The sequence below is a fragment of the Hylaeus anthracinus genome, unplaced genomic scaffold (assembly GCF_026225885.1).
Source record: "Hylaeus anthracinus isolate JK02 unplaced genomic scaffold, UHH_iyHylAnth1.0_haploid 11997, whole genome shotgun sequence".
Classification (NCBI taxonomy): domain Eukaryota; kingdom Metazoa; phylum Arthropoda; class Insecta; order Hymenoptera; family Colletidae; genus Hylaeus; species Hylaeus anthracinus.
In genome coordinates, this window is record NW_026534344.1 from 13,600,243 (window position 1) to 13,614,902 (window position 14,660).

Here is a 14,660-nt window from a genome sequence, read left to right on the forward strand (position 1 = left end):
TTTATCGAGTCATAGCTTTGGCATGATTATGTCTAACCGACTAAAAATAGAAGTGTTTCAGCCACATTTCACGCGTTTTATTATTACAGCGTCGACGTCAATGAACGTTGCATCAACATTTCTTGGTGTGCACCGTCGATGAATATTATATCGATGTTTCTTGGCATTGAACGTTATGCATAAATACCAGAAACGAATATGAATCGCATAAATCTAGGCGAATCGGGTAACAATGCCGCCGATCGCACTCAGCGACTTCAAGGAGCAACAAAGCTACCGCTGATAACTTATCAATTGTAATATCAGCCTCGATACTCGGCTGGTGCAATTTATTAGCGGGTGCACGGTGACGTTCAACCGGTACTTTGAAGTCCGATACTCGATAAAGCTCAATATTGCATCTGTCTAGTTCGTACGAATATTATACAAATTCCGCTACGTGAGTGGATTTCGAAAAATATAAATCTGTAATGTGCGTCGCGTGCAAATACGTGATCGGCATAATCCAGTTCTACACGGGGTGGTTCTCCTCGAATGGATATATCGTTTGGATCGGTGTATATTCGAGAGAGCGGTGCGTGCGCGTACATTAGGGAGGGACTTTGAGTATACTTGATGAAAAATTGTTTTCGAGATACAAAGCACGTCGCAATGTACTCTGCGAACGCTTTACACGGTTTCGTGATGTGCGTTTAACGAATACGAGTTCCATGCCACGTCACCTCTGTTCGTTTATCGTAAACAACGAAGGAGATATGTTTTTCACGAACATGATATCCCAATGTGGACTTACAAGAGTCGGGGTACAATGGAACTTGTAAGTGCTCTGCTTTTCACTTTACGTAAAGTGTAATTCATCTACATATCGGTGTTCGTTTTATTGGTATGCAATTATGCAATTCTGAACGTTTGAATTCTATTGAAAAAATTATTGAGATGAGAAAAGAATTGCTCTACAAGCAAACGTAACTCAAAAATTTATATTCTTTTTAATTGTGTATATAAAATGTATGTCTTTTTTAAATTACTCGTGAAGCTGACGAAGTTGTAATACCTGTATACTTATTTGTCAAATTAGCGTATTAACTTGACGTATTTTAGGGTAGTGTTATGATCCAGTATATTGTAAAAATGGCACATGTAACGCGGAAAGTTAACAAACATATGATATTGTTCTAAAGGAGTATGGTTCTGTGTTTTCAGAGTTTCCGAGTAATGCGAACGATGCGATGGCTTTAATATCACGGAGTACTCCTCGGGATCGGATTACACAGCGCGTGGGTCATCGAAACAAGTTTCTACCTCCGCTTCGTTCGCTCTAACTAAAATGGTAACTCAGCTGAGGTTCGAGTGGAAAAATTTCGACGTCAATGGCGTTACACGTAAGACTCGTACGACAATCCATTCGGAATTTAGTAAATAAATACTTTTCTGCCTCGGTTTTCAATGTCAACCTAATAAAAAGATACATTATTCGTTTTGGTTTTCTATAATTCATAATAGTATGCATCAAATAATAAGATTCCTGTGCTACCACTACAGTTCAACACTAAGACTACCAAGCCAGTTAATTTCATCCATGTACTTCAAATTCCTTTTTATAATCACTATTTGCTCCTCCTATCTTTAATTATAAAGATATGTATGATCGATTTGCATTGTCCTTGATAGTTTCAATGTTAACTTCACCATGGTGATCCACCGAATAAAAGTGTCTGGTAAATATGGCGAAGCTTAACGTGTTTCCGATACACCCATAAAAACAGGTCGTAACGTTACCAATGATAGCGATAGCGTTAAATTCCTGTTTGTTTCAATATGCTTCTGTGTTTAATGCATGTTTTCTAGTAAATATGGCGCACCACGGACTATCCACGCGGTATTCGACGTGCTTCTGCTGCAACGATACAAATAGGTCAGAACGTTACCAATATTAGCAATCAGGTTAAATTCTTCCTACATTTCGCCCTCCTATCCCGCTGTTTTTGCTTCAACATGCTAGTCCACTTATTCACTTAACCCCCTCAAATTGAAACGTTCGATCCTTCGCACACCTGCAGCGTCGCGAAAACTATCAAACGTGCGTCATTCTGTTTCATCGATGTCCAAGATATAGAATTATTATTATGTTCAATTCCTTTAATTTAGAATATAAAATGATCTCCTGTTTGAAGCCTGAAGAAGCTTTTAATGATGAAAAACAAGTTCTTTTCTTCAACTACTAAGGCTCCTTTGACCACAAATAAATCATTTATTCCCTTCAAATTAATTTTGCTTAATAAAACAAAAATGATGACGCGAACCATTGATTTGCACACGTTGAACACGCCTTTGAGATTTTAAGTAGCATACGCAGATCTGTCTAGTGTCCTCTTAAAAAGCCATAAAATTTTATGGACGTAGTCATTAAATCTCAAGATGTTAGAAAATGCATTTAATAAGTAAGTCGATTTTTCATCCAAACAAACCAGAACCCTGCCTTAATTAAAAGGATGAGAGTGCACTTTTAGCTTTCATATTTATTCTTCCACGTCGGAGAAAGCATTCTACCTCTCAACGTTACTCTGCGTTAGAAAACAAAATATGGCACTCCTTATACCACCGTCACTCCAATCTCTAATTAAATTTTTCCAAAAGTTTAATGTAGACGTATACTGAATTTCACTACATTGTGGTAAACCATTTCTGAGGTATGAAACTAACATACCTCAACATACATACACACATACATGAGCCCTTTATACATAGAACTTCCATGGCTGTGTTTTAATGGAAAATTTTTGAACAAACTTAAGGACATCGATGTCCTACATATAGGAGTTCATAAAGTAGAACAGTGAATGGCTTATTAACATGTTGGCTGGCAGACTAAAATTCGTGGAAATTTCTACCAAGTTAAAATTTTGTCTCGAGACTGTCAAAGATTAGACAATTTCACATTGGGTATCCAAATTTATTATCATTATCGTTTCACCTTTGAAATTAATTCTTTTAGTTTCTAACTGAAAGGTCCTGTCACACATTTCTGGGTGACGTGGCGACCAACGTGTTAAATAATTAGCGTTATGAGTGTTTCGTATGTTAACATACGAATCGAATAGCTGCCAACGCACGCATACACGCACCTACAAATCATAAATACCCCATACATATAACTTACTATATCACCGATTTCCATACGTTACGATAGAGTCAAACACGCCTACAGAATCTACTAACCATAATTTTTGTATTTTTGAGCTCAGATCACTTAAAAACATCAAGAAATGCAAAAACTCGCGGACGTTCGAATTCGGCGATTCCTTGACGGTGGTATCGAGTAACAGCTGGGACGTGTAGAAATCGTGAGACCTATGCCCCTTGCGAATCACCCCTGGCGTTCGCTGTCACGTAAACGAGCCGTGGCAGTAGTCGCGTAGGAGATAGAGCCAGACGACGAGGAGGCGCACGCGGCACCGGCGACTGACCGACGACAGACGGATCATCGCTCGAATCGAAGCCAATTATCGGTGTCGGCGGGCAGCCACCGTCGCCAATCGAGTAAGAAACTCGATCCTCAGCCGCCACGAACAGGAAGGCGGTGATATCCGCGCTTAACGACGTCTAACGTCGATAAGGAAAAGTTAAACGTCGGGGGTTGCCTTACCTTTCCACGTCACGGCGAGGTGCACGCGAAATCCGACCACGCCATACTCTCTCTCTCTCTCTCTCTCTCTCTGAGCACCAGCACCGCACTGCACCATATATATACACACAAAGAAACACCACTTTCAACACATCTCCACCCCTGGACCGCGACGATTTTTACATTTAATCTCTCCGCGTTCTCGGAGCCTTCATCTGGGTTCTACTCGTCTATTTCTCTCTGTCACCGTCGGGCACTTTTGGCCTACCGGTCTCTTTCTCTCTGTCCCCCTCTGGGCAATCTATCCTTGTCAATCCACCCACCCCCAGCTCTCTCTCTCTCTCTCTCTCTCTCTCTCTCTCTCTCTCTCTCTCTCTCTCTCTCTCTCTCTCTCTCTCTCTCTCTCTCTCTCTCTCTCTCTCTCTCTCTCTCTCTCTCCTCTCTCTCTCTCTCTCTCTCTCTCTCTCTCTCTCTCTCTCTCTCTCCTCGACCGGCAGGAAAACGTTATCGTCGGCCTTCCTTTTCTCCGGAGCCCTTTCTTCTTCTCGCTTGGTTACCGAGACGACGGGGCAGTACGATTGCTCCGCCAGCACCCTTGGATCGCCGACGTCCACGGAGTCCGGTGACGGTTTCGTCGACGATGGAGGCGGTAGTGGACGAGGTTAGGAGGAAAAGGAAGAAGAAAAGGAAGCACCTCCCTGCGGCACGCGCGCGCACGAGAGAGAGAGACAACCCAGCATCCAGCTACGCCCGTGACAGCGTCTGGGCAACTACTGAGGACGATCTGCGCGGTTCCGGCGCAAGCTTTCGTTCGTATTTTGACCGTGTGCGGCGCCACCGTGGTTCATCCCTTTTCGTTAAACGACCACCACCGTGCCATGGTGCGCACCCCGTATTGCCGGGGGAGGGGGATCGTTGCGCCCTCGTCGACGCTCTCGTCATCACGGTGGTCGGGACTCGGTCCAGGGATACGTTTTCAACTTCCAAGGATCTGGACATTTTGCGTTATTAACGATTAGCGAGAATATCGTTCATAATTGGACATTATTATGTATCAAAACCCTTTGTACTCTGCACCACCTCGTTGAAAAATGCGCGAACAGGAATCGCATAAATAGTCTAACTATGGAAACGTGTCTTTTTTGGTATTATTAGACTCGATTATAAATTCTTGTAGCTTTTGTTGAAGCATTGACGTCACTGCAAACATGTGATCCTTTATCACTAATTTATCACGTCATTAACAAAATTTATTAAACTTACCCTCGTAGGAGACATCCGAGTGCAAAGGGTTAACATAAATTTAATACTGAAACTATTAACTCTGTCTTGCCATCACTTAATTGTGAACAGGGTGGTTGCTACAGTAGTCACTGGTGACCATCGTTTTTAATTGAGAACATGTTTTAAGATTCGTAGAATATTACGGACACTGTCTCAAAGAATGATGCAAAATTCGAAGTGCACTGAATTAGGAGTCCATTGAGTTATTGAATACTTCTGTTTGCCACGTTATAATTTGAACAATCGTCGAGGAACGTGGTTGGTGGTTCACGTAAAAGGTGAAAAATAAGAAAATAACAAAATAACAAAGGAAAGATCAGAAAAAAACGAAAAGTATTTAAAGTAATTGTGCAAGAACACGATAATTAATTTCCACTTTCATAAAATTATAAGTATTATCCATTATTTTGATCAATTTGAAGGAAGGGATATTTCTTGTCGCGTGGGGAAATGATAAAATCGGTCATGTGTTGATAAGAATGGCTTAGGACGGCGTAGTAACATTTACAACGTAATTTTTACGTAGTATGAAATAGAGGCAAATAGTGAATCAGATCTTGATCCGAAAATCAAATTACTTCAAACGTTGTTGAATGTTGTGACATACGTCTGCAAATATTAAAAGATTTTATGATATACTTTCGAAATTAGTCTTTTAAATGTACAAGTTAATTCTTTGTATATTTATGTTTGGTACATATCTGAAATTGTGAATGATTTTATTATCATCTATGATGTTACGATGTTCTAATCATCTGAAATATAATTCGTAAAGAGGATGCGAAAATTAAGATCGAAACGTCAATGGGTAATTAAGTAAGCTAAAGCAGTCCAGCTTAATTTAAAAATTAAGCTGATATTCCATTAAAAATTCAATCTGCTCTGTACGAGTACCTATTTAGTTCATTATTGGAATTTCTTCAACAAAGAATTAAAGTGATAATTAAATGGCTCGTGATAATTGTCTGAAACGCTAAGAGCGTCGAAATATTTTAAAATTTGTACAAAGTCAATTTGAGGACCATGTATAAATCATTTTGTGCCCATAATATAATTTTCTAGAAAATAAACAAAGCTGTGCAAGACGTCTAAGGAAATGCTATCTTATCACTTTGACATGATTCCATTGTCCATTCCACTGGTAGCTGTCTCGCATAAAGAAAGTAAATAAATATTTAAAGCACAAGAGTTATGGTGTTACTGGAGCCCCAAATGTAAAGAAAACATCAAAAATAATAGAAATGGCAAAAACTTTAAGCAGATTTTTCATTTTCATGCTAAAGTTAAATTCATTTTTGTTCTCAAAATAAACGTAATCAAATGTCCACAATTCGAAAGACTATCGAACTATTAGTTCCCAAGAAATGCGTTTAATTTCCAGCTAGCAGTAATCATATCTCGATAAAACTTCATTGGTTGCGATTTTTACCACTGCGCAAAGCTAACTACAGTTCCTAATTAATAAATTGTACTTACAGCTATATTCAGCCTAATCAGCTACTCCTGGCCCGTAAAGTGACCCCTTTCTCTCGTTCGAGGAATTGATTTTGAGCTGCTGATGCTCGCTTTGGAGTAGTTCGAGCCTTTTCACTCGATTCGCTGCTCCATCTCGCCGCGCGCACTTTTCTTCGATTATTTTTAAACGTGGAATAACTACCACGTCTAAATGCCCTCAATAACTAGAAATAGTTCACAAGCTGCAATGCGTATTCCACGACAGAAGACACCAAAACGTCCAGTTAAATGATTTTTTATCATACTGAAAAAACTCGTTATTATCTGATGTATTTATAAATAGAATTATACAGCATTTTTGCACTGAAATAAATAAACGCGTATTTTATTTCGAAAATGAAATACAATATAATATTATACAAGCGGAAATGTGCTGCTATTAACATTTTTAAATATTTACAAGCTAAATGATATCGTAAAACAAATTTCACGACCCAGAATATCATCATTTTTAATGGAAAAAATGATGAAGCATTGGCGTGACGATTTTTGTCGCATTTTTCGGGATTCGTAGCACTCTGCGTCGTTTCCTGTTCTGATCTCTGCCAGACAATTTTTGTAATGCCTCGCGATGTTTTCGCGAGCAAATATCTCCGAGTGACAATCGTCGATTCAAATGGTATCTGTCGCGCGAAGCATTTTTCACAAAAATATTCGAGACGTATCTTTTGTCAGCAAACGTCCGTATTGAAAGGTTCACGACAACTCTCGAAGTTGGGGGTGAAAAACCTATTCGGTCCAATACCTCGTGAACTATTGAGCGAAGGAAAAAGTTTCGCCAAGGATTCCTACTTGGACACACTGAAACGAGGAGTGTATTTGGCAATTTGTGAAGAACAAATTAATCACTCGATTATTCAGACATCGTCCATGTTTATTGACTATGGTACAACGTCTGGCAATTTTCTTGGATTAATATAATTAATATTAAAGGGAATTGTGATAATCTTAGACAAGTACCTGTAACGTTTTACAAAAATAAATCGAATTTTAGTTTAATTTAATAACACAAATTTGAAAGTCGAAACGATTGATAGAAATTATAATGTTTATTCACAAAACTGCAAACTTTTTCGCTTTATTTCTCATACTTTCAAGTCTTTCTATTGATACATTTTTCCTGAGTTTGATTATTTACGTTTGAAACTCCCTGTATAGTACACGTTGGAATTCGTTATGCAAAATGGAGTAATTTTTCATTTAAAAATGAAATAAAACTGGGGATTAAAAATTGTTTCGTACGGAGCTACATTTCGAGCAATTAAAATTGTTTGAATTCGTCGAATACTCTTGCGATTGAATACTATCGTAATTGGCCAGCGTGTCTGACCATTACTTACCACTTCTACTCGTGTCAGAGTCTCTATGGATAAATGGTCGTATGGTAATATCTTTAGCAACTGGTTCTAACTAGTCAGAAGATAACAAAATCGATAGAATGCAAATAGTACTATGCCAACGTCAATATTTACAAACGCCAGAGCAAGTAGAAATAGTGAATGATGAACAAACACGTTAACCAAGTTGTACTCAATCGTGCACGTTCGAAATAAATCAACGAAGTCGATTTCGTCGGAAATGTAACCTCTGAAGAATTCTTTTCGATTTACTTTTATTAAAAAAGTAATTGGGTTATTAATAATTCAAGTCTCGTATACCTATAAAAACGAAACTAAATGTTTCATTTCATAGATCAAGAAATTAAATTATTTTAATCAAGCAAGGGTTAAAAGAATGTAATCTTGATATTTAGAACAAACTAGTGTTACAGAATGTGCGTTTAGAAGCATTGAATCATTCTTAGCACCCGTGCATTTTACAGTATACTTCCTTGGAAACAGAAATGCTGAAATATGAGTTAGAACTCCAGATATCATTTTTGAATCTATAGAAATCGTAACGACCAAACGTCTTGTTTTAAAAATAAGGAGAAAAGGGAAAGCACCGGATAAGCGACTCTGCAGAAACGTATAATTTTCGCAATTGTCTCTTTCATCGTACATCATCGGAAACGACGGAATTGTATTTTATCTATCGGTACCATCACGGCACGATCGTCAGTAAATTCTAAGGTACACGAGATAGAACCTTTTGACGATTTACGAGCGAAAGCCAACGTGTAAATAGCGACGAGTCGACGATATTTTGCGAAACGACACCGTGACTGGAATTGTAAGGTGTCTAGGACTGCCTCTGATTTTTATTCTATTCCTTCCAATGGATCTTCGTAGCAACACATGGTAGCTTTGAGAATATCTCGTTGCCATCGATCGTCTGTTGCTGTTTAAAATTATATCCAGTACCTGTTCTGTCAGAATATGAAACAGCCGTGACTAGGTCACAGATGTCGGAAAGGGCATCAAAATTAATATCGGAAAGATAAAATAAGAAAAAATAAAATAGAAAATATACTCGTCACTGTTGTGTTTTATTGCTCTCTCAAGTGTTTCAAATGTGTGATTATTGCTTTCAAAAAATTACTATTTGATGTGACTGTTATTAACGATGAAATTAGAGCTTGAATTGAAATAGAAGTACTTTGTATTTAGTAACTCGTACTTGAATCTGTATTGTCAAGCTTAATCTGAATTGTCACGCAAGAACATGGATAATGGACACGAAGAATCATGCATGCAGTTTCGTGTACGCAAACGAGTCAAACTAATGGGGCATGAAACTACTCGGTTTGTGGCCACTCGATTAACAGACCTCCACTCCGAAATGGTCAGTGACCATTATCGCGACGCTCTCTTTTCGCCTTCCTTTGGTTGCATTTATAGTGACACTCTTGGATGCTGATAATGGTGACAGTTAATGCAACCCTTTTAACGTGTCAGCTTTTGTTGAAACTTTCGTAGATCGAAATGACGGATAACGTCGTTAACATTATTCTGATTCAGAATTTCTGAAGGTTGTAATTAATGACTGATCGAAATTTCTCCTATGCAGTAAGTTTAGGTAGGGAGATTAGGATGCGATATACTAGGACGATGAGACACGTAAATTTAGTTTATTTAGGAGAAATATAGTAGATACAACGTGTTATTGAATAAAAAATAAAATTATATATTTATCAAAATAAAACACCGCTTTGGTACACTTGAATATTTTCTGTAGCTAATTACAGACGAAACTTAAACAATTACTACGTAATAATACCATCATGAAAATTTGTTTTATACCTAAATTAAATTAACGAACATTTTGGTATCGTAATGGAGTACAAATAGTGTGAAGAAATATAAAAAAAACCTTTTCTTTGATTTGGTAACAGCGACACTTACGTTCTACTTATCTTAACATCGTATAACTAGTAAGTCCAAATATTGAAAAATAAAACGTTAAACTCTGAGCATTCTAAGTGTCAATGTTCGATAAAATTACTTTGAAATATCGCACAAACGAACACTACTTACGTATTAATTACGTATAACGAAAACTAAAATTGGCAATAACGTTTCTTTGTCGGATTGAATAAAAAAAGTATTTAGGAACATTTCCTACCCTGATAACAAAACAAATTATAAAGATATAAAAATTAGGAATCGTCGAGGTAAACGCTACCTAAATCTAAACTACTAAGTACACAAAACGATGGTCAAGTTTTATAAATGATTAGGTCGCCGAATGCATAAATGCATTCCTCTCTGAAAATCATAAAAAATAAACGCTACCAAAATCTATCACAATTATAATACTAATATGACTGTCTCGAAATAAAATATCCAAATAAGCAACATCCTAAATAAACGTCGATATATGAATTAAACATTCGTATAATCTGTATATCTGTTTATATATTTTATATAGCACCTGTATCCTGCGTCGTACATCTAAAATCGAGGAAACAGTTCATACAACTTTAATTTTATTATCGCAAGAAAATGAATTAAAAAATACATTAGCATCAGATGCATGTCGTCGTAATTCCACTTACCACATAGTCTTATGTTGTTTTACATGATTCTCGAAGGCACCAAATTTACAATATATCTTTTTACATACGGTGCAGATAAATGTTGCCGAACGATTATGACTATAATGAACATGGTGAGCTGTTTTTAAATGATGAGTTAAGGATGATTTGTGCCTAAAAATAAACTGCGTCAGTGAATACAGTTTGCAACCTAGAACTGTAAATACTTCGGTATGATTGCCTCTTAGGCATGTTCAATTTTGGCAATGAAATCGAATCCTACAAAATCGAATCGAGAAATGGTTTTCTAGTCGCTCTAACTGTACTTTGAAAATCAATTCGAAATTAAATGGCGAATTAATTACTGAGTACTTATTCAGCGATAACGAGTTTCAAGCTCGACAGAGTTAAGATAATCGTCAACTATAAAATTGCCTTTAATTAAGAAAATACAGAGACTGAGAATTCTAACTAATGCTCTAATTCATCGATAATGCTTTCTTTTATCACAAAAAGGAGAACGAAACTCACGTGATATTTAAAAAGAACGAAATCCGTCAGGGACGACAAAACGAAACGAGAACGTATTCTTATTAAAACAATTTTTGGCCGAATGAAAGAAACAAGAATCGATTTGAAAAATCGAGGGTTCGATTTTCTAGAATCTCGATTCAGAATAGAACATTCCTACTGTTGATTTATCTGTTACCTATATATTTTTATACACATGTCGCACTTGTATGGCTCTTTCAAGCGACCGCAATGAATGAAATGCCTGTTGAAATGATATTTCTGATTGAAAAGCCTACCGCAGCTTTCGCAACGTATTATGTAAGTACCTGAAAAGAAATTCGGTAACAAATACTACGACCCGTTGTAAATAAAATCTAACGTTACCTCCGTGTGCCCCAGCTTGATGCATCGCCATTGCGCGAGCGGTTGAAAATGATATGGGACATAATAAACATTGATATCTGTAAACGAGGTTCGTGCTTTACGAAGCAGAAATTTTGTTGGAAATAAACAGAAAGCTATGTCACGCAAAATTATTAAGAACGAAGATTGTAGCAAGCTTAATAACACTGGATGTAGTCTCAAAAGCCATTTGTTACTGTTTAACATTGTCGACTAACTGTTTACGTTATCGTTAAAATTATCAATGTGTGATAACTGTTATTAATAGTTACAAATAATGAATGGCTTGTTAGGACCACACCTAACGTAGTTTAATTATATAACGTGCCTTGCATTATGAATGATCGTATATAATAAAACGTATATCGAGCAACACGAATAAATGCTTTACGTCCAATGATCTTATACAAATCTAAAACAAAGAATATTTCTCGAGGAATATAATTTTCGTATTACGTGGTCGTAACTGCACTCACCCATTTTTATCTTTATTATAACTTATATTCTCCTCTGTTAGCAATATATTCGTATAATTATTATTTGTCCCTTGCTCTGCGGAATTACGGAACCGTGAGTCACAATCGAACTCTGAGGAAAATACATTGTTATCGTTACTGAGTTCGTTACATTCCTCTTGTTCGACTGTGTTTGATGTTTCAGTAGATATATTCTCTTGTATGTCTGTCTCACCATACAAGTCTGTTATTACGATATTTTCTAATGGACTTTTGAAACAAGTTTGAGTTTCACTCATTAGAGAACACGAATATTGTTCACTGCATTCTCCATCTAAACTATCATCAGTGGAATATGCATAGGTCTCTGTAGTATGTGAATTTGAACAATTGAAGTTCTCTTGATCAGCTATGCTATTATTTGAAATAATTGACTGTTTCTCAGAAATTCCTGATAATACTTTATTTTTCATACGAATATTGTTGTTTGCTTCACTGGTTGTTACCCAGTTTGAAACACAGTCATCTAGACAGTGACTGCAACAAAGCTCTGATGAAAAATTGAACTTTTTATTACTGAAAATTGGTACTTCTTTGCACCAATATTCTGAAGATGTTAAAGATTGATCTGGTGAAACTTCTTCGTTACTCTGTTTGTCTTGTATCAAATATGTCTCATATATATCAAGCTCGTTACCATTTATGTCATATTTCTTTTCAGAAATGTCACTATCATGGGTTGTACTCAATGAATTATGTGTTTCATCTAAACTTATTGTGTAATCTGTGAGGTAATTTAAATTGCTAAGTCCATATGATTCATAGTTGAACTCACTAAATATTTCATTGCTTGAGAAGTCAATTGGAATCTGTAGATCGTTGAGATCATTCTTCTGGGAGGCAGGGAATATGCGAAACTCAGGAATGATTTTTTTGGACAAGTCATGTGATATTGAGGATGTCAAATCTTTTTTCTGTTCAGTGTTACAAACAGATACATCATGTTTTTTATGACGTCTTTTAGTAAGATGTTTTAACATTTGCTTTTGTGTAGAGGCTTTTAATTTTGCTGATGGAAATAAATTTTTGTTTAAACTTTTCTTTTTATTATCAAGAAACGAGTGAATATCCCAATTGGGCAATTCATACCATATATCCTTGAAACTGTATTTTTGTTTTCTTTTGGTAGATGATCTACATTTAACTTCCGTTTTAACCATTTTTTTTCTAAGATTATCTAATGAAACCTGTGCACCTTGTTTTGTGTTAAGAGCTGTATGTGTTTCTATTGGTACTTTCACAAGAGTTCTGTGCCATTTCAAATTGTTTTTTAATATGTTAGGAACTGTACGAGTTGATGCCTTAACAATTTCAGAGTTATTCATCTTTTTATGCTTTCTTTCTGAATTATGTTAACTCCGTAAAATTAATCCTGCCTTCTATCTTCTTCTACAGAGAGTAAACCTGTTCCTGGATAAGTATTCTTCCAATTTTCATAGTCAATATTCTAAACATTTTCATTACATTCAGAGCTGAGAAATCTGTTTGATTTCTTCAACATTTTTATCCCTTTCTTCCTGCATGATCCAATTACTTTTTCATAAATTTCATCTATTTATGCATTTTAATTAAATTTATACCGTTCATTAGAGCTACAAAATATGACGTAAAAACAAACAATTAAGAAAATGTAACTATAAAAGAAGGTAAAAAGCAACATTACATGAATAATAAAACACTGAGAAGGGCAAAAAGAACATTCCTATTATTATACTATGATTCATCTATTTATAAACTACAAAATATAATATAAAAACAGATAATAAGGTTTTTAACAACATCATTCTTTTTAACTTTTTATTACAAAATGCAACTAAGAAGATGTCTTAATAGCTCATTAGAGAGGAAAAGAAATTATGATTGAAATTATAATAATATAAAATTTATAATAAACAAATGAATCATTACCTAGCCTTGTTGACCAAGATTCAGTGGACGCTTGGACTTAAAATCCCAGGTACAAATCCTCTCACATTTTAACACTTTTACATCGACTTTTACAGTAACACAATTCAAGTGACATAACTAACGTGTAATTAGTACTATTATTTATTATTTCAAGACTACCACCCAGCTTTTTAAGTGAACTTTCATCCATCACGCACATACATATCCTCGCATTCGACAATAGAAAATATACTGTTTAAACGAGACGAAAACAAAGGGATCGTGGGTTATGTTTCGAATGAAATCTCAGAAGTCCTTCAACGTTAATAAATGTAAACATTACTAACATAACTAAGAAGTAATAAACCGGTTCCACGATTAAAAGTATACATTGTATACACACTCCATTGCATCGATGACTACATTCACGTCTGACTTCGACGAGATTTTAGATCGATTGTTTGATCTATCGATTTTTCTTGGCGGTAGTTGAACATCAAAGATATCGGAAGATGAAGATGAAAGTGAGCACATAATTTAGTTGAAAAAATAAAGTGATAGTGTTGTTGATTTACGTTATAGATTAATGGCATAGATCATTTATGTTTCCGTACGTCAAATTGCATTTTTACTTTTTACTGTAAGCTCTCGACGCGTGTAATCGAAACAAGTCTTCCCAGAGTAAATGCTTTCGTGCGCTTGTGTGAAATGAATCAACGAAATCAAATTTAAAAATGATAGTATATACTGTCAATGAAAATTAAACGTTGTTTTCATGCAAATTAGGTTATCTGTTTGTGTTGCTTGAATAAAATCAATACAAGCGCGTATCCATTGCAGTAATAATTATTATTTTATCAGAGTATACTGTAATGGAGGTATCAAAGATGTGGTACAAATCATAAGTTAAAAACTGGTAGTATGATGATAAAATACTTTATTTTGGTAGCATAATTGTTATGTGTAATAATAAAACTTTGAACAAATGATAATATGTGACAAC

The 14,660-nt window shown here is 35.9% G+C and overlaps 2 protein-coding genes across 7 annotated transcripts in view; both read right to left on the minus strand.

Annotated features, from left to right (window-relative positions):
• The window catches only part of LOC128889221 (two pore potassium channel protein sup-9), a 131,776-nt gene extending 127,821 nt beyond the window's left edge, over nt 1-3,955 (minus strand). The window contains exon 1 of the mRNA XM_054146672.1: nt 3,647-3,955. The gene's annotated coding sequence lies outside the window, so the exon portion shown is untranslated. The remainder of the gene's footprint in view (nt 1-3,646) is intronic.
• Nucleotides 3,956-9,442: 5,487 nt separating this feature from the next.
• Nucleotides 9,443-14,514, minus strand: LOC128889209 (zinc finger protein 37A-like). 6 transcript variants are annotated; one of them, XM_054146652.1, is made up of 5 exons: nt 13,679-14,514; nt 11,732-13,362; nt 11,238-11,314; nt 11,050-11,179; nt 9,443-10,514 (listed from the first exon to the last, which is right to left on the minus strand). In XM_054146652.1, the coding sequence occupies exons 2-5, from the start codon at nt 13,093-13,095 to the stop codon at nt 10,358-10,360; spliced, it is 1,728 nt and encodes a 575-aa protein (XP_054002627.1). In that variant the 5' UTR covers nt 13,096-13,362; nt 13,679-14,514; the 3' UTR covers nt 9,443-10,357. The 6 variants fall into 6 exon arrangements, 5 of the variants coding, with proteins under 5 accessions (XP_054002627.1, XP_054002628.1, XP_054002630.1 ...); XM_054146653.1 differs by having other exon boundaries at nt 9,443-10,257; nt 10,362-10,514; nt 11,732-14,514; XM_054146655.1 differs by lacking the exon at nt 13,679-14,514 and having other exon boundaries at nt 11,732-12,779; nt 12,860-12,998.
• Nucleotides 14,515-14,660: the final 146 nt, after the last annotated feature.

Coding starts and splice junctions, on each gene's coding strand:
- LOC128889209 (XM_054146652.1), bottom strand. CDS start 13,095: ATGAATAACTCTGAAATTGTTAAGGCATCAACTCGTACAGTTCCTAAC. Junction 11,180..11,237: donor TCAAGCTGGGGCACACGGAG/GTAACGTTAGAT, acceptor ATTTCTTTTCAG/GTACTTACATAATACGTTGC. Junction 10,515..11,049: donor ATGTGTATAAAAATATATAG/GTAACAGATAAA, acceptor GTTTATTTTTAG/GCACAAATCATCCTTAACTC.